This window comes from Sceloporus occidentalis, unplaced genomic scaffold (assembly GCF_023333645.1).
Source record: "Sceloporus occidentalis isolate IW3139 unplaced genomic scaffold, rSceOcc1.0.p SCAF_12, whole genome shotgun sequence".
Classification (NCBI taxonomy): Eukaryota; Metazoa; Chordata; class Lepidosauria; order Squamata; family Phrynosomatidae; genus Sceloporus; species Sceloporus occidentalis.
In genome coordinates, this window is record NW_028316992.1 from 23,264,372 (window position 1) to 23,283,786 (window position 19,415).

At 39.5% G+C, this 19,415-nt stretch overlaps 1 protein-coding gene across 7 annotated transcripts in view; it reads left to right on the forward strand.

Annotated features, from left to right (window-relative positions):
• MLPH (melanophilin) overlaps positions 1–19,415 on the forward strand; it is a 105,044-nt gene that overhangs the window by 56,813 nt on the left and 28,816 nt on the right. For 6 of the 7 annotated variants that reach the window (XM_089477858.1, XM_089477857.1, XM_089477855.1 and 3 more), the window contains 3 exons: positions 1,736–1,899; positions 10,013–10,096; positions 16,248–16,433. In XM_089477858.1, the coding sequence (XP_089333984.1) occupies positions 1,736–1,899; positions 10,013–10,096; positions 16,248–16,433 (434 nt within the window). The remainder of the gene's footprint in view (positions 1–1,735; positions 1,900–10,012; positions 10,097–16,247; positions 16,434–19,415) is intronic. The other variant, XM_089477861.1, reaches the window with a different exon arrangement.

Here is a 19,415-nt window from a genome sequence, read left to right on the forward strand (position 1 = left end):
AAAGGAGACAAATTAAAACCGGATTAAACAATTGAAAATAACATGACACATGAGCAAATTGAATAAAATGAGTTAGGCCTTGAAGGCTTTAATAAAAAGTCATGTTTTGCCTTGGCACCAGAATAACACCAGTGTGGATTTCTATTAGTCTGTAAGGGGAAGCCATTCCTTTACCAGTGTGCCCCATGTCTTCTTGCAGTGGGACACAGAGGGCTTCTTCAAGTATTCAGAAGTACTTCTTCAAGTACTGAAATCCCAAGCCATTTGGGGCTTTGAAGACTGTCACTTTGAATTTAGATCAGAAGCACAGTGATAGCCAGTACAATGCCTTTAAAATCTGTGTTATATGGTTTCTGTACAGCATGCCAGTCAGCTGTATAGCTGCTGCATTTTGCACTAGCATATATGATGCATGAAGCATTGTGCCACAACTATATATGGCAATGGCATGTGTGAAGTCATTCTGGTTTCTGAATATGTGCACAAAATCACAAACCTAGCACCAAGGAATATGTGATGACAAAGATCTGCATTCGGATGTTCTATCTTTAGACATTTTTCTTAAAGCAGCTGTGAGGCTTTTGGTTCAGTTTGGGACTATGGCATTGGGAGAGAGATTAAACTATTTTCCCACTGGAAGCTGCCTTCTCTCTATAAAGCCACAATTTTCTTATTAAGCTTATAGGTGCCTGTAAGATTTTCCTGCTTATAGATTATGAATATGGGTCCTTTGTGATCCCCACTTAGGGGCACTTAGAGATAATAGCTCTCTGTTACCCCATTTAGTCCGAAAAAGGGCCAAACAGCAAAGTCTTAGGAGATGGTCATCGGGGGCTTTTAAACAGCAACTATAGTTGTATAATAGCACCTTTGGAGATATTTGTCACACAATGTCACCTGGGATCTATAGTTGCTGTTAGGGCATCCCCTTTTAGGGCATCTATAGTTGCTGTTAGGGCATCCCCTTTTCATTGACGGGAAAACCAATAAGCTCCCAATCCCTGCAGGCTCATTAGACCTCATTCCAAAATGTTCCTGCTACAGCAGTCGCACTATTGACAGTCACATAGTGTTAATATCTCCTCCTTTCCCCCTACCCCTCCCACCCTTTTTTCTATTTCTTTTAATTTCTTTATTTTTAAACTTAAATCATATTAGCAGAACTCTGGAATTGCATTAAAAATAAAAAATAAAATGTTTTTTAAAAACCCAGCATGGTGGGTAGGGCATAGGGCAGGGAGCCAGGGTTAAGGGGTGGTGTGGATGAGAGTGTCATGGTAGAAACCGCCCTAGTTGTGCGATTGTGAAGATATACAATAATGACTGCTCTCAAACTGGTATATTTCCATTTTCGTTAACTAGCATGATTGCTGTGAGAATGCGGTTCATGTGAGAATGTCCTTAGTTATATAGGAATTCTGTTCCTTTCAGTTACACTGCTTCATATTTTGTTCGTGTTTTGTGTTTTGTTTTGCCAAAAACCTCTCTTAAAAATAAAAAAATCTGAAGTCAAAGTGAGTTGCATCACTTCTTCAGTGTTACTTCACATCTTATGTGAAGCCTAGCAAGTGGCCGAAAAATACATTTCAGTGCTTTTGCTAATACTTGAAACATTTTTATTCCACTCTGCTTTACTCCCTCATATTGCCATGAAACAAAAGTTAATTTTTAATTTTAATTTCAAAGCCCACAAATATTGCTGTGAACTCTGAGTAACTCTTTTTTGTTCCCCAAGGCATCCCATGGAATGAGCAGCAGCCATCCCAGTATTCAGCTGATATGGACACCTCTGATGAAGATGTGAAAGGAGCCCAGAAGTCCTTTGCCTATCCCCCACATCACACAAAACGCAGGAGTCGAGCCTCATCCCAGGAAAACATAAATCACTCTGGAAATCAGGTAGACAAGAGGCTGGACATCTTCCTAACAATGTAGCACAGCTCTTGCAATCTTTTGATCCATATGTTCTAGATATTTGAATAATGTAGTCCATGTCAGTGTTACTGAAATTAATTCTCTGTGGACTGATGCTGGTTCTTTGCAAGTTTCCATGAAAGAAAGAAACTACTGTAAACAATGGGTGCCTATAGGAGGGCAGTCCATTGCATAATCAGGCAAAAGTTGCTGATCCCCCGCGTCAGATAGCTTAAAAAAATTCGTCCAAATGATTGCTAGATGTTAGGGATGTCTTTTTGTTCAATGTAGGAATCTATTTGAATAAGAAATGTTTGATATAGACCTGGTAGGGTGATATGCACCGACTCTCTAGGCTATTTTGGTAGCCTTCAAAGCTTCTCCCCAGTTTCTTGCACTGTTTAATTTTTTGTGCCCCTCGCAAAAGGTGAGCTATCCTCCTGGAAGTTTCTGGGATTGGCAGTTCATCTTTTCAGTAGGTTGTACAGGGTCTCCTGCACTATCTATCTATCTATCTATCTATCTATCTATCTATCTATCTATTAAAATGTCTGTTTTTCAAAGCCAGAAGTGGACTTCCAGCTCCTTATGGTTTCGGGGTTTCAGTTTTTGCTTTTTCATTTTTCAGAAATAGCAAGCACTGCACCTTAATCTTTTCTTGGAAGATGATGTAATGGGGTTGATGGGGCATGCTCCTTCATTATTATGTTTACAACATTGTGCTCTGCAATCTTTTTGCAAATACAGGCTTGCCATCTGCGGCTTTAAGCTTACGTGGATGCTAAGCTCCGGATGTTAAAATGTTGTGTGTGCCTGTGGTGCGTGTGCAGCGCCTCACGCAGGAGCCCACAGCCATTGTAACAAACAGGCCTTGAGGTCCTGTGTTTTTTCCCTTATGCGGGGGGGGGGGCTGGAACAGATCCCCCATGTATACTAATGGCGCACTGTAGCCACATTTATGCAAATATACATATACACGAATTAATTGACAAAATCTCAGGAAATTATGTACTTTAACTGTAGCCCTAATAACAAGGTATCCGCTGCTCAACTACATAGAGAAAATAATTTCAGACACGTCTCCTGGTTAGCTGTCAGCACAAGCATGTGTACAAATGCAGACCTGCAAAAATGTATCCCCAGTCCATAATAATCTAGTCATCCTTAGCATTTGGCAATTCAGGAGATTTTAATTTCAAGGCGTGTCATTTAAATATATTATGTTAATCGGTTTCTAATTTACAGACATGAAAAAACGACCCATATGTATAAGTTTGAAAGTATGAGTAATCTTATCAGAAAAACCATCCTCACTTTACACAGTTTGCAGAGCTGCAAGCAGAAGGTTTGCGCCATTTGTAGTAAAAGCACAAGGAGGTTTCCTGTTTTTCTTCTGGCCAAAACCCAAACTGAAAACAAGACAGTGCTCTTTACAGAAGTCATGATTGATGTAACTGAACTATTGGAGTACATTTCCACAGGAGTGCTATGTCTTTTCGATAGAAGCCAAAAACTTTCTGGGAACATTTTACTTCCTGTAGATGACTCACGTGGGTTTGGCTGTTGATGTAGCCAGCCAACCGCTTCAGTTGCACCTTTCAGATTTCAACTGGAAATGTTTAGGAAAGGCAGGTACTGCTTTACTTCACTAACCTCCAGATGCTGGTGGGCAAAAGATTACCATGGAGCAAAGAGAGCCAATGCCAGATCCTTATGTGGAGGAGTTGTCAAACTCCAGAGTAATTTCTGTGAAGCTGCAGAATGTTGCAACATTATACTTTACAGACTGAGAACACAGAGGGGCTGTGCCTGTGCTGGTCCTACAGTTAGATCTCTCTGCAGTTGCCATATAGCTGCACGTAGGCCAATGATGCTCATCATAAAAACATCACTGAATTCTTCAAGTGTGTTCTTGTGAGAAGAACATTTTTCCTAAAGTTACTAATTTAGTTTTCTAGTTTAATAAATTAGCAATTTTCTAAGTTTTTTTTTTCATTTTTGAAGAAACGCCAGTCAAAATGCCTGTTGTAAAAACTCAGATGTACAAATAATAATTAAAATGTTTTTCACATCTCAGGTCTGAATGAAATCTCAGGGCCAGGAGCTGCATAAAGTTTCATGCAGCATATATTTGTTGGCCTATGACATATTTTAATGCTGTCCTGCAGTTGTTTCCAAGTCTTGATCCTTTTGTTTAAATGAAAGCAGGAATTGACAAACTCTAGAGATCTGAAGGCTAAGTATGATTATTTTACACTTCTTTCAAAAGCAGAAGTGAACAGAAGTTTAATTCCAGTTTTTTGAGAGGAGTGGATCAACTGGAAAGCCTCCCCCTCACATACACACATTAAAACAAGGTTTTTCCAAATTCCAGGGACTTGAGGAAGGTCTGTTTGTTGCCCACATTATCTCTTCACATTCAAATGGAAATTCTCATTATCTGGATTCAGAAAAATTAAGAGGATCGATAGGCCAACCTTATTCTGAGGCCAAGGAGATGGGGAAAAATAATTCAGTCTTCACCAGTTAAAAGGAGTTTCACAGAGAGGCTGATAAAAGCTTAGGGTGTGGAGATTTGGTTTTCATTAGGGCTGTGATGGGGGAAAAACTTATTATGCACCATGACCCCCAATCCTGATCTCCTTTCCCTGCTCTTTAGAATTTTATATGAAAGAAGATCCACTGAACTTGTGGTGTATCCCATATATTTTGGCCTTGTTTAGCTATAAATTAATTTGTGAAACAAATACTGTGCTCCAGTTCTGCTTCAGAAATTTGCCAGGAATAGAGCAGCATTTGCCACTTGCTTTTGGAACAAATTAGTTTTTGTACTGAAAAACACTGAAGAAAAGACCCTTTCCTTTTCTTACTGAGAAACATACTGTAGCTCTTAAATTTTCCTCCTTTGTTACAGAGATTTACAGCCCTTTTTAAAAACCATCTTTCATTTGTTATTTGCAGGCATTCTTATCTTTTCAGAAGCCTTCCATTTTGCAGTCTTTATTTTAGCTGCCCTTGGCTACCCCTGAACCATATAATAACGCATCTCAAAACTGAACTCATCATTGCCTTAAATCAGAAAATGTCTTGGCATGCACAATCTTTATTATCATTAAACAAATCTCTCTTTTTGCATAACTCCCCTTCTCTCCAGGGTTCGGTCACAGTGACTTGTCACTAACTAGTCATATGTCTTAAGTCTGCTGAATGAGGGGATTCTTCCTATCCAATCAAAGAGCAAACTAGAAATAATCTTAGATTCAGCAAGAGAAACCCGTTCATACTCAGAACCTAGTATTTGCAACAGAAAAATGAACAAGTTTTCTGATTTAAAACTACTTCCATCTCATAACCCACAGATCTCCTATCATCTGAATCTGAATTAGCAGCAATACTGCTAATCTAAATGAGAATTGGCCAAATTACTAGTCATGGTAATTACCACCACAAGTTGAACATGAGTCAACGGTGTGATGCGACAGCTAAAAAGCCCAGTGCAATTTTAGGTCTAGATCAAGGGAAGTAATAGTGCCACTTTATTCTGCTTTGGTCAGGCCCCACCTGGAATATTGTGTCCAGTTTTGGGCACTACAATTCAAAAAGGACGTTGAGAAACTGGAGCGTGTCCAAAGGAGGGCGACAAAAATGGTGAAGTGTCTGGAAACCATGTCCTGTGAGGAATGACTTAGAGAGCTGGAGATGTTTAGCCAGGAGAAGACAAGGTTAAGAGGTGATATGATAGTCCTGTTTAAATATTTGAAGGGATGTCATATTGAAGAGGGAGAAAGCTTGTTTTCTGCTGCTCCAGAGAACAGGACCCGGAGCAATGGATGCAAACTGCAGGAGAAGAGATTCTACCTCAACATTAGGAGGAACTTCCTGACAGTAAGGGCTGCTTGACAGTGGAACACACTCCCACAGAGTGTAGTAGAGTCTACTTCCTTAGAGGTCTTTAAACAGAGGCTGGATGGCCATCTGTCGGGGATGCTTTGATTTAGATTTCCTGCATGGCAGAATGGGGTTGGACTGGATGGCTCTTGTGGTCTCTTCCAACTCTGTGATTCTATCATTCTGTCATCCAGCTGACTTCATCTCCCCTACCTCAGCTACCTTCTACAGGGACCGGAGGTTTTAAGCAGCATCAAGAGATATGAACCAGTAAATACGTGATGTTTTCTGTTCTGATAATTCTTGCTTCTTTATAGTAATCTTTAAGAAGCCTTTATTGTTGTGTCTGTCTTAAACATTTTAATTAACTTGATTTTATATTTTTAATTTTTAAAAAAGCTTTTGCTTTAAAGAGTTGTCATCCAAAAAAAGAGGTAATGAATTGTTTCTTCTGTTTGCTGACATTCCTTTCTACTTTGCTTTAAGCTAGACTCCCCCTGTCCCATTAACCTAGCATTTCAGTTAAGAAAAGGTTCAAACATTCATTCTAATCCTTGGCCCCACACCTACAACACAACACAAAGAACCGTATAGTGACTTCTGCATGTTTTGAGGGAGGGGTGGGCTGCCATGTGGCAGGCCTCTTTGAAATTCAACAGACTTTGAAAAGCAACTGGTGGCATAACTCCAAGAATACTTAATTGAGACGAAACAGAAGAAGAATGAGCATCTCTACTGGAGCTCCATTCTAGCAGCCTTCTTGGCCTCTGAGACCTTAGCTAGTCCCATACACAGTTATAAACAGGAATGTTCAAACGTCTTCAACAAGAGGTTATGACAATGGCTCAGAAAGTTCACACACGAGACTGCATCATGCAGGGGTGTATTATTGTGTCATTTAAATTTTCAAAAAATTATTTAGCCAAAGGAGAACCAGTCAATTTAACGGGTCATGTTTTTAGCATTAGTATTATAGTGAGATATGAATACTTCTAAGCAGGGGTTATAGAACATGTGGCATTTTCCATCAGGATTTGTGCAATGATTGTATCTATGTTATAAATATAAAGGTAGATAATGCTTTAGCGTGTGTGGTTGTAGCCTGCTTTTGTCATCGACTCATTAAGCCTCATAATTGGAGTTTATGAAGGAAGAACCAAACCTGCTTTAGCTACAGAAATACAGATGTAAAGATCTAATGAATTGGGCTGAGGTAAAGGGGTAATCCATTTATTCTTGAAATAGAAGTGGCTCTGTCATTGCAGTTTTATTGGCATTTAGTGTAGATAACCATATTATTGCCACCACATTCATTGTCTAGCTAAAGCACTTGGGGCGGTATTTAGCACTGGGTGTCCATATAGCCCCCTTGACCTATAGAAGGCTTTCCAGTTTTACAGAGAAAAAGAGCTACAGAGCTGTTCTTATGCATGGTTTTGTTTAGAGCTCAGAGGAGAATTTTAATTCCACGGGATATTCCACTCTGTTTGATTTTTTTAATTATTTTTGCTTCAAGAAGAGTGAGAAAAAAAGAGAGCTCTGTTTTTATGTGATTATCTAACTTATTGCACAGAAACTATTAAGAAAATAGTCTGGCAAAATATGGGTACATTTCGTAACAATGGAGAAAAGAGTACAGACTGGTGCTTTGCATCGGTCTGGGGCCAATTTTAGGGCTCCATACGGCTGGGCATCCAGCACTACTTTCGGTGCCCATGTGCTACAGCACTCACCGGAAGTGTGTCATCATGGCATGCAAGCGCCATGATGACACCCTTAAAAAGAAGCCGCATAGAGCGGCTCCTTTTTAGGGAGCGCGTTGGCTAACATGGCACCAACAAGGGGCAAAAAAGGGCGGTATAGAGACACCCATCTGTATCCCCCCTTAGTTTCAGTAACGTTAATAAAATCATAGAATCATAGAGTTGGAAGAGACCACTAGGGCCATCCAGTCCAACCCCCTGCCATGCAGGAAATCCAATTCAAAGCATCCCTGACAGATGGCCATCCAGCCTCTGTTTAAAGACCTCCAAGGAAGGAGACTCTATCACCCTCCGAGGAAGTGCATTCCACTGTTGAACAGCCCTTACTGTCAGGAAGTTCCTCCTAATGTTCAGGTGGAATCTCTTTTCCTGTAGCTTGCATCCATTGTTCCGGGTCCTGTTCTCTGGAGCAGCAGAAAACAAGCTTGCTCCCTCTTCAATATGACTTCCTTTCAAATATTTAAACAGGGCTATCATATCACCTCTTAACCTTCTTTTCTCCAGGCTAAACATCCCCAGCTCCCTAAGTCGTTCCTCATAGGGCATGGTTTCCAGACCCTTCACCATTTTTGTCGCCCTCCTTTGGACACGCTCCAGTTTCTCAATGTCCTTTCTGAATTGTGGTGCCCAGAACTGGACACAATATTCTAGGTGGGGCCTGACCAGAGCAGAATACAGTGGCACTATTACTTCTCTTGATCTAGACACTATACTTCTATTGATGCAGCCTAAAATAGCATTGGCCTTTTTAGCTGCCGCATCACACTGTTCACTCATGTTCACTCATGTTTGCCAAATATCTGCCAAATATCTGCCAAACTAAAATTTAGCCAACAAACACTCTCAGATTATTTTTTAAATAATACATTAGTGTTAGCCAAAGAACTTCATTGGTTAAAATTTTGTTTTTAAATGTTATAGCATTTTAAAGATTATCATGCCATAATAACCTTTGAAGTATTTATGATACTATCATAGAACAATGTTATACTGCTGCAACAGACTAACACAGACTAATATTCTGGAAATTATTTATTTCTGTTGCTTCAAACCAGCTGGCCAGCAAAGCCTTAGCAAACAAGTTTGTTGTTCTGTTTATAGCTCTGTTTATAGCTATTAGCTCTTGCTGTCCTTAGACTAAATAAGTTCTGCATCAGTTTTATTTATGCAAAACATTCCAGATCTTGTGTTAGAAGATCTGAAAGAGAGATTGGCCTGAGACCTTGAATAGCTATGGATTTAGAAATCTTAATGATTGCAATGTTAAAATATAGATGAATATTTCAATTTAATGAAATTGGTGTTAGTATCAGCAATTTACCAAATTAGTGCCTGTTGCCATTTTTATTGGATCTTTCCTTCACAGTTAGCAGTTCAATTTGTTATCTTCTGTCTTCATCCTGAGAAAGAGAGATCTACTTTCAGATTCACTGTCAGATTTTATATACAAGCATTACTTTAGAAAGTTTTTGGAAGCATAGATAAATTGGTAAAGTTTGTACGTTTAGCTTTCTCCCTTGAGAAGTAAATAGCTTTATTGTTTACCTTCTGGTGGCACAAGTCCAGTTGTCAATCTCTGCCTTGAGCATCGTGTGAAAATCTCTCATTAATGCAAGATGAAATACTTGTAAATATGTGCTGCTGTGCATTCACTGTTACACAAGATATTTATATTCTGGCATAGAAATCCACTAGGTATCCTATTTCTCTGTTGCTAGCATCTTGTCTCTTAACTTCTTTTCCATATAATAATATAACTTAAGAAAATGCTAACATTCTGATCTAGTGTATTGATTTTATGTAACAGGAGACCATTAATGAACTAATTCTTATGGAACTGGGAAGCCTCCAAGAGAAAGAGCAGCCCTTCATCATTTTCCCTGGGATTAAGTTTTTAGCCACCATGTTAAGAGCCTGAAAATTATCACTTGTGTATAACTTGGTATTGATGAAACCAGTAATTTCATTTGTGCATTTACGGTATAGCTATATATTGTTGTTCTTGTCATTTACTTGTATCAGAATGTCATCACTGTCTGTCCTCTCTTCCAAATAGGAAACCGTATTCCCAAAATTCATTGCTAAACTAGAATTTGAATCCAGGTTGCCTAAACCCTGACAGCCTGATGGTTCACATGAGCAATTATTCTGTGGATGAGAATTTTTTAAAAAAATACAAAAATAATATGAAGTCCAACTCTTTTTGTTTTTAATTTATTGGGATATTCTGTTAATAATATGAACCTTATCTTGTTATGTCTGAATAATTTAAAATTACCATGCAGCTGTTTTTATGCTGTGGTTGAAATCAGGGATCTGCTATGATTCTGTGACCACTTATTTCAACGGTAATGGTGATGGGAACTTTTTATGCAGTTTTTCCTTAACTTCTGAGAAAATTGTGGTGGCGGGCTCTGTTCTATGCTATCTTCTTTCCTCTCTCTTAGATGCTTGAACTGAATAAACGCATGTCAGCTATTGAACGCATGCTGAACCGTCTTGAGGAAAAGATCCTGGTTCACTCAGAAGAGGTAATATCAGGAGTGCAGACATTTTCAGAGATTGCCAGTACAATTATTATATAAAGGGAAATGCTGTGATGTGTTTTGAATATTGTGGCCTTCAGAGAAGATGACATATGCTTATGTTGCTGAAGGGGGGCTCCATTTTATTACCAAAGATAGAGCAATAGCAATAGCTCAAATCTAGAGTTAGTAATGATCCTTACATAACTTTTCTAGCATTAGGAGGATAGGAGAACATTGTGGAAAATTTTAAAAGAGAGAAAGAGAAACACAAATACACATAGAACCTGCTCCTTTTTTCCCTAGTTACTTTGTACAGTTTCCAGTTTAATCAAGGATTTTTAACACTGGCATATTTTCTTTCGAATTTCTAATTGCCTTGGGTCCAGTTTTTAAAAGGGCAGTGTATATAATCTTTAAAAACAGAATAGAAATACAGTAAAGGTAAGCATATGGTTAAAAATAACAATCTCAGTAGTGTAAACTGTAAAATCATAACAGTTAGACAAAGTATAAAAACTGAATATGCAAGAATCATGGGATGTGTATATGTGTGTATGTGTGTGTGAGAGAGAGAGTCACTGAAGTGAAATTTGGTAGAACAATCAAAATACTACACTGTCCTCCTTATTTGTACCCTATAGCAAGCAAGACAGAGGGGCTGGGTGAGAGGTTTAGAAGTCCTGACTAAGGAGCTTTAACTACTGTATATACTCTGTATAAGAATAGAAATTTTCGTCATAGAATTGACATAAAAAACCTGAGTTATTTTGTCTACAGGTCAATGTAAGTACTATGCTTTAACTCTTATAGCAATTAAACAAAAGAGCATCAGCTAGTTAAAGGCAAGAGTATAATATGTCCTAGAAGCCCTACTTTCTCATCCATGCAGCCTTTAGTGTGAGCACAAACAGTTCTACATGCTGGAATTTTGTAAGTTCTTTGCATTGGTTTCCTTTGCTTCAACCTTTAGATCCTTTGTTACATGCACCTAAGTTTTACCCTCGACTTATCCACGGGTCATCTCAAAATCCATCATTTTGGCCCCCAAACCTGCCTTTGACTTATACATGAAGTCAGCTTATAGTCGGGTACGTTGGGGTTAAGGTTGAAGGACCCCCTTGAATGTGGAAAAACTGCTAAAACTGCTAAAACCCCAAACACTATTCTTTTTACCTAAGGGAACATCTCTCTAGGAATCTCAAGGTCCTCCAGTGCAACTCTGTGATCAACATCTTCCAGACGTTGATCCCAGAATCATACTGGAGGACCTACAAAGGCCTATAGAAGTGTTTCCTCTAGGAACTTCTAGGTTCTCCAGCACAACTCTATGGTCAACTTCCAGAATTATGCTGGAGGACTTAAAGATTACTAGAGAGAACATAGTACTCAAAATTGCAAATAATCAAATCCACAAAAATCAAAGCCAGAAATGTGGAGTGCCAACTGTTTATATAGTATGTTCAAGTGATCGTATCTGCACAGCTGCACTTGATCATGAATCTTAGCTGTCTATACATGGTTTGAAGGGGCGAAATGAATAGGGTTAATATAAATCAATGTTTCTCAAACAGGAGATGCCCCCTCCAACTCCCTTTGTATGTGAGTAATGCTTATGGTGGGATGCAAAGGACAGTTTCACCAAAGGACAGTTTGACAGTTAAGCTATTGTCATTTTCTTTTGCAAACTGGGCAGAAGAGCATTTCAGTCTTTCTTGTCAAGAAACAATATGGGAAAAGAGAAAAATCTCCTGTGAAACTCCTGTTGCTGATGCTTCCTTCACTGTCAATCTTCTTTTCCTCTTTCTCTGCTGAAGCACAATAAGTAATGGCAGCCTAAGAACAATTTTTTTCAACTCTCCAGAGAAGCTTTTGAGGGGATCTGGATGACTGTAAAGGAAAGGAAAATATTACTACATTTAGGTAGCTCTCCACATTGACTTTTAGAGCCCTTGTATATTGGTGACACCAGAAGGTTGTGAGTATTCATTGGGGGGAAATACTTGCTATAAATGCAGAATATAATTCTACTTCCTATTTCTAACCAATACTTCTGCATTCATTTTCATATATGTTTTAAAGAATGAATTTTAAAGACTTGATTGGTCTAATAAAGAAGTGGAACTGCAATGGTTCTTTAGATTGTTTTTATACTATACTGTAATATCTGTCAAGCTTTTGCAATTAATAGTTTTGGGGTTTTTTGGTGGGTTTTTTGGGCTATGTGACCATGTTCTAGAAAGGTTTATTCCTGATGTTTCACCAGCATCTGTGGCTGGCATTTTCAGAGAATGCTGGCACGGAAGTGAGTGGGGTATATATACTGTGTGATCCTTGCCATGCAACAACAAACCAACACAGAGATTAACATGTAAGTCATTTCCTCTCAACCAGGGTCACACAGTATACAGTATCTTGATCCATTTCAAACTGGCTTCAGGTTGGGATACGGAAGGAGACTGCCCTGGTCGCCTTGCTCAATGATCTCCGTCTGTGCATCGACAGGGGAAGTGTGGCCTTGTCGGTGTTCTTGGACCTCTCAGCGGCCTTCGATACCATAGACCATGGTATCCTTCTGGAACGCCTAAAGGGGTTAGGTATTGGAGTGGAGTATTAGGCTTTGCAGAGACTCCGTTCCTACCTCTCGGGAAAGTTCCAGATGGTGATGCTGGGGGACAGCTGCTCTTCTAAGAGAGAGCTGACATCTGGCATCCCTCAAGGTGCCATTCTGTCCCCCATGCTGTTTAACATTTACATGAAGCTGCTGGGCGAGATCATCCGGAGACATGGGGCTGATGACACCCTGATTTATTTCTCCATGTCTTAGGCTGTTTCAGTGACCAAGGAGGGCATCTCCCCTCTGAATGACTGTCTGAGGTCAGTAATGGATTGGATGAGGGAAAATAGACTTAAGCTGAATCCTGACAAAATGGAGGTACTTGTGATTGGTAGCCCCTCTACGGGTATGGAGATAAGTCCACCTGTCCTGGACAGGGCCACACTTCCCCTAAAGGACTGTATTCGCAGCTTGGGGATACTCCTGGATTCATTGCTTCAGCTGTCATCTCAGATTGACGCGACGGCCAGAAGTGCCTGTTAGCAGCTTCGGCTGATACGCCAGCTGTGACCCTACCTGGAGTGGCAGGACCTAGAAACGGTTGTACATACACTGGTAACCTCTCGTCTTGACTTCTGTAATACGCTCTACATGGGGAACCCCTGTGCCACGTCCAGAAACTTCAATTGGTACAAAATATGGCAGCCAGACTGGTCACCAGAAAATCTAAATTTGACCATATTACACCAATTTTAAAATCATTACATTGGCTGCCCATTAGCTTCCAGGCACAGTACAAGGCTTGGGTCCAGTTTACTTGAAGGAACACCTCCTCCCATACAATCCTTCCCGTACTCTCCGCTCTTTGGGGAAGAATCTCCTACAGTCAAGTAGAACCAGATTAGTGGCAACATCCCAAAGAACCTTCTCTGTTGCCACTCCTAAAATCTGCAATAACCTCCCTGAAGATATCCGCCAAGTATCCTCAACTGAGGCTTTCAAGAAGGCGGTAAAAACATCTCTCTTTAGGCTCGCCTATCCAGACTGATTAGATCATGAAGGAGTAACCTGTTCACATGTGCTCCTATGCTTTGTTGTCATCGTATAACAAACAATTTCTCTTTCATAATATATGATGCTATATTACTCAATCTTATTTTATAAATTGATATTTTAAGGAGGACGAGATAGGGGGTTGGGAGATCTTGCTGTGATTTATTTGTATTTTAAATTCTGTTGTTACCCGCCTCGATCTTCAAAAAGGAAGAGGCGGGATATAAATAAATAAATATTTTATTATATAAATAAATATTTTATTATTATTATTATTATTATTATTATTATTATAATTCTCTGAAGATGCCAGCCACAGATGCCGGTGAAATATCAGGAATAAACTCTTCTAGAACATGGCCACATAGCCCGAAAAACCCACCAAAAACTATGGATGCCAGCCACGAAAGCCTTTGACTTCACTTTGCAATTAATCTACTGAAAATTATTCCAAATAAGAATATCTCAAATTTATTTACACATACATTATATACTTCTTTATATCCCTCTTCTCACTTTGCATGGCATTTTATGGTAGCTGGCAAACATCACTTTCATGATGTCAGAGCTCCATAAAACTACTGGGCATGAGATGCAGGGGTAGAGGGACTGATAGGATGGTTTGCCCTGGGAGACAGGTTTTTGATGCCCTTGAGCACATTTAGCTGTAACAAAAACTGACAATTGTGTTGAAGTTCTGATAAAGCATGAGAATGGGGTAGTTGCCATGTTTGTTCCTGAATATACTCATGCTGGATATAGAGCTGTGTGGATTCCCTGGTGGTCTGTACAGCTGACATAAGCCTAGAGTGATAGTGATGATGAAGTTTGGTGATGAGTATGATTGCACACAGTTGAGGGGTATTAGGGCCTTTTCTGTGATAATGGTGGTGGTAACAAAAACTGATGATGTTGGTGGTCAGTCAACAAAGTTGTTTTGAGTAGTTTGGGGGCTTTTGCCTTTTTACTTAGAAGTGTGTGTGGGGGGGGGGGTGCGCCACAAGTTTGGGAAGAGGACCACTCAGTAGCCTGCTGTAAGTAGTTTAGAAGGTGCTTGGTGGATGAAATGTCTTCTGTCTGGTCCAACTTATATGCCACAGTTATAATAATGACCGTGGAAATACATCTGATACTCGCTTGTCCAATTATATTTGTGTATTCTATCACTTATTCCCACAGCCTCTGTAACATGTAAGTGTCCCTGACCTTGAACAGATTCTTGGCTCACACCTACCTGATGAAGATTTTCATACCAGAATCGCTGGTAAAAGGTTGCTGGATCATTCAGGAAATGTGCACTGTGTGTAAGCCTGGCGCACTTCCTGAATATCAGTGAATCGTTGGCTCCCCTCTAGCGTTACTGAATCGTTCAGGGAGATGAAATTCCCTCTCCCTGAACGATTCAGTAACGCTAGAGGGGCGCTGGAGAGAGCCAACGATTCACTGATGTTCAGGAAGTGTGCCAAGCTTACATACACTGTGTGCTTCCTGAACAATCCAGCAACATTTTACCAGCGATTCTGCCAGGTATGAAAATCTTTGATGAGTAGGGGACATGGCATCAATCTGTTTCTGTCCAGACATCCCTATTCATATGAATCAAATACAAGGTGGGGGGCAGGGACAGGTATGATCCCATTAGTTCCACCCCTCATATCCTTGTCACCTATTCTCTGCCAGCCTTCTGTGTATTTGATGGGCAGCTACATTAGTGGTCAACCTTACCTGCTTATGTAAGGCTGCTGTTTCATTTAGGACTCTCTTTATGTACAGTTCTAGGCCAGTGTGGAGAGCCTGTATGGGCAGAGATGTTACCACAGTAGCATGGTTGTGGAGAGTTATGGGAGGCAATGGAGTGGGTCACGTGAGGCAACACTCTCCGTGTTTCTCAAAATTTTAATCATGTGGAGTCACTTTCAAACACTTCACGGTTAGGACAGCCATTTATATTACTACCAGTTGGAACTACTACTGTTCTGGAAGTGACCTCATATGGAGTCAGTCCCTTGATATAACTAGCTCAGCCTAGTTTCTTTGGTCAGCTGTATCTCTCCCTAGATTTAAGGCAAAGTTTCTCCCTCGTCTAGCAGAGAAACTCAATGCCATTTGAATGCAACTGTTTCTTATGAACTACACTGTAGACCAATTTTGGGTTGAAAAGCACAATGTTTTCAGCAATTAAAGGAAATTGTCGTGGCGATGGTGGTTGAGGTAGATGGTTCATTATACTTAAGCCCTTCAGTCCCTTTCTTGGCTAGCAGTGTGTTGTTTGAGTTAGCTCTTAAAAGGGAAACCCATGATTACATGATCATCTGTGTTTCCTCTGGTTTACACTAAAATATCTTATCAGGAGATGAAACCCAGAATGATGAAGAATCCAGTGTAAACAAACTTTCAAGTTTACTGGTTAGTTCATAGTTCTAAATGAGGCTTAGGTCCAGTTAGACCAACATAAAAAAAAAGATGGATGTGACTGTACCTGCTTAAGTATTTGGATGAAACAAACTAGATCATATGGCTAAGTAGCTCTTGCTTTTATTCTACCAGCCTTGTGAGTCCCACACTGATCCCAGCATAGAAGAGAAGGAACTGAAGAGAAAACTAGAACAACTGGCAAGTAATATTAGTGACAAAGGGGGTTCTTCTGATGAGGAAGAAGAGGGAAAGAAGAATGAAGAGTCCAAACGGGTTATGAGTTCCTCCAGTGATGACCTGCCTACTGATGCTAAGAAGGTATTTTCTCTCTTGCATTCTGCTTCATTAGAGAAAGTCTGTTCATGCTTACATACTCCATAGTGTCACATGCTCGTATTAGCTCAGAAAGTTATATTACTGCAATTCTTTGGAACGTATTCACATATCCTTAATGTGCTCATTGAGAGTAATGGTGTTTGTTTTTTCTTATTTATTGCTATTTTAAAGATAAAAATCATCCCAATTAAGATAAAAGTACATTAATAAAATTCACTATGGAGAAAACTCACTCAGCAATTGGTGATGGAAAGCCTGTGACAGAAGTGTGGAACAGTCCAGCTAGAGCATGCTCAGAGGAGGTATTTTCTTGTCTGGCTATCCTGGGATCTTTCCCAAAAGGCAGCCGAGAACAAGTGCCTGAGGTAGTTTTCTCCCAGCTGCAATCTCTTCTTTCATTGTCCATATGGTTGTTGGTATATAATGGCACAGGAAGACTATGAATACTATGGTCATGACAATCCACTCATATGTGTGACAAACAGGATCAGTGAAAATATAAGTCTTGGGCTAATGCCAACCTTATGGCAAAGTGCAGGGAAAACAATCAAGTTCCTTGGGACATGAAATGTTGTTTTCCTGTTGAAAAAAATGCTCCATGAAAGCTTGTTGCTTTATACACATGCAAGACAAAGAACAACTTTGGGAAAGGGGAATATTTTCATCATAGAAATAGAATGAAGATAAGTTTTTAAACACGCAGGCCCCAACACTCTGGACTCTATTCATTCCAGGTCTTCTTTGTATGAAAATTCAAGAAACAGAAGCAGGAGGTCTAATTGTAAAACTCTGTGACATATCTATTTACATCCTTAAGGCTGTAATCCTAAGCATACTTCTTAAGAATGAAGCCTAATTTGAACGCAGGAGGGGTTAGTTCCCAGTAAATGCAGGGGCTTAATACACTACTGTGAGCATGTTCCAAACATGTAATGCATGTACCAAAGCTATTTTTCCAAGTAAACCAGTAATATTAATATAGAGAAAAGAGGCATGATTTGAGAGACAACTGCCTGCCAACTTGACATTTTCAATCATTTTCATATCAGAACTCTCTGAATCAAGGGTTTTCAAACTTCCCACTCTATATCAATAAAACAACTATGGATGTAACTGTAAACTCGCCTGTTAGACAATAAGTCCATTGCACTCAGTGGGACATTTTGTTGAGAAAGTATGTATACAGTTATATGTGTTTCTGTGTGACTTTGTGTTATAAACTTCCCCAAGTGTAAGATGAAACTAATGATGGATTTAACTTAACGTTTTCATGCTTGTCCAACCCAGTTTATTAGGAGGACAGTCAGTCAGTGAAAAGAGTGCTGCATTTTCAGCCTTGCCAGATCCATTAGCCTAGATAGGAAAATCATTTTCTTCACCTGAAAAGCCTTTGCAGAACAAATGTAACTTGCCATTACTAACAATACACTGCTCCAAGCCCTTATTGTCTTTGAGCAATGATTAATGAGGCATTTCCGCATCTGATTCCAAGAATCAGTGGTCTTGTGTTGATAGTTTTGGCTGATCCTTTTCTAGTTATAATGCATAAAGGATTCAAATATAAAAGCACAGAAGAGCTTGTGCCTTGTTTACTGAGAGCACTTCTTAGTGGATGTTCTTCCTTTTGAGGTGCTCTATTAATATAAATCAGAGAGGTTTGCATTCCTTTGGGTTTCTAATGGCTTCTTTGTCAGCATTTTCCCATTTTATTCTTGTGGCTAAACATCTTGAAGCTGCCTTTAATGAAAAGTTTTAGTATCCAAGAGTGGATCTTGAGGTAGGCTGCCTATATTAGTATGTGAACACTTGCTTTCATCTTTATTTAAAAGATAGCAGATGCAGTATCCTCATGAGATCTTTTACATTGTTCAACTACATTTGTGGAGGGAGGAGGCTAAGAGATATTTGAGAATGTAGATGTTTCAGAAGATAGAAATGGTGAGAAGCTAGAAAATGAGCTGATCAGTTGATGATGCTAAAGGTAAGTGAGCCTCTCCCCATACAATGTCTGCAACCAAAATCACTCAGGTGAACAGAACTGGCTATCTGAACCTCTGAGTTAAGTTTTAGATGTCTAACATATATTTTCTGATAAAGAATGCCAGGCCCTGTTAAACATTTATTTATAAATTTATTTGCATATTTATTTCCTGCCCTCTGTCTAAAGACCTCAAAGTAACATGCTGCAGCATCATGGTCTCTTCCACAAGAGGGGTTGTGGGCAGCTAGTCATAGTATCATCTTCAAAGCTTCTACCCATGTTGACAGGACTAGAGTTCACCCAAGCTTAGTCTAAATCAAACCTTGATTAAGCCTCTGGAGAGCTGGAATCTGATCCTAATAAATCCACAAGAGCCAGATTTCCTAATTTGCAAGATGATTCCAATATATTCTCTTGTCTGAAAGCAAATTTCTTTGGTATCTCTGAACTATTCTGAACTATGGCTAAAACAAATGCGGATTGCAAAGAATGCTGAATGGATTTCTCCCAGCTACAGAAGTAGCATTAAAATAGCAGATCTAGTCCAGCACATGTGAGTCTAAAGTGATACCTATGGAAGTTAACTACACATGTGTTTTGATGAGAATTGACCTGGCAGTGACTGACCAAAAATGAGATCCAGTGTGTGGATGCTATAAAAAATGGAGCATTTATAAGATCATTCATTTATTCATGTAATATCCTGCCTTTTTCCCAGAACCAGGACTTATTGTGACTCACAGAAATGAAAACAGATGCAGATTTTAAAATCCATATAGTTTAACATCATACTTTTTTCATTAGGAAAATAAGTGAATATAAACCTGCAAATATTGCACACACACCCCATATGCACATCTATGGTACAATGTAATGTATATGGTTTGTACGACCGCTGTGCCTGAAAAGGTATAAAGCTGGAGAAGTTGCTGAAAGGAGCAGCAGAAATGATCAAGTGGCTGGAGCACTTCCTCTGTGAGGAA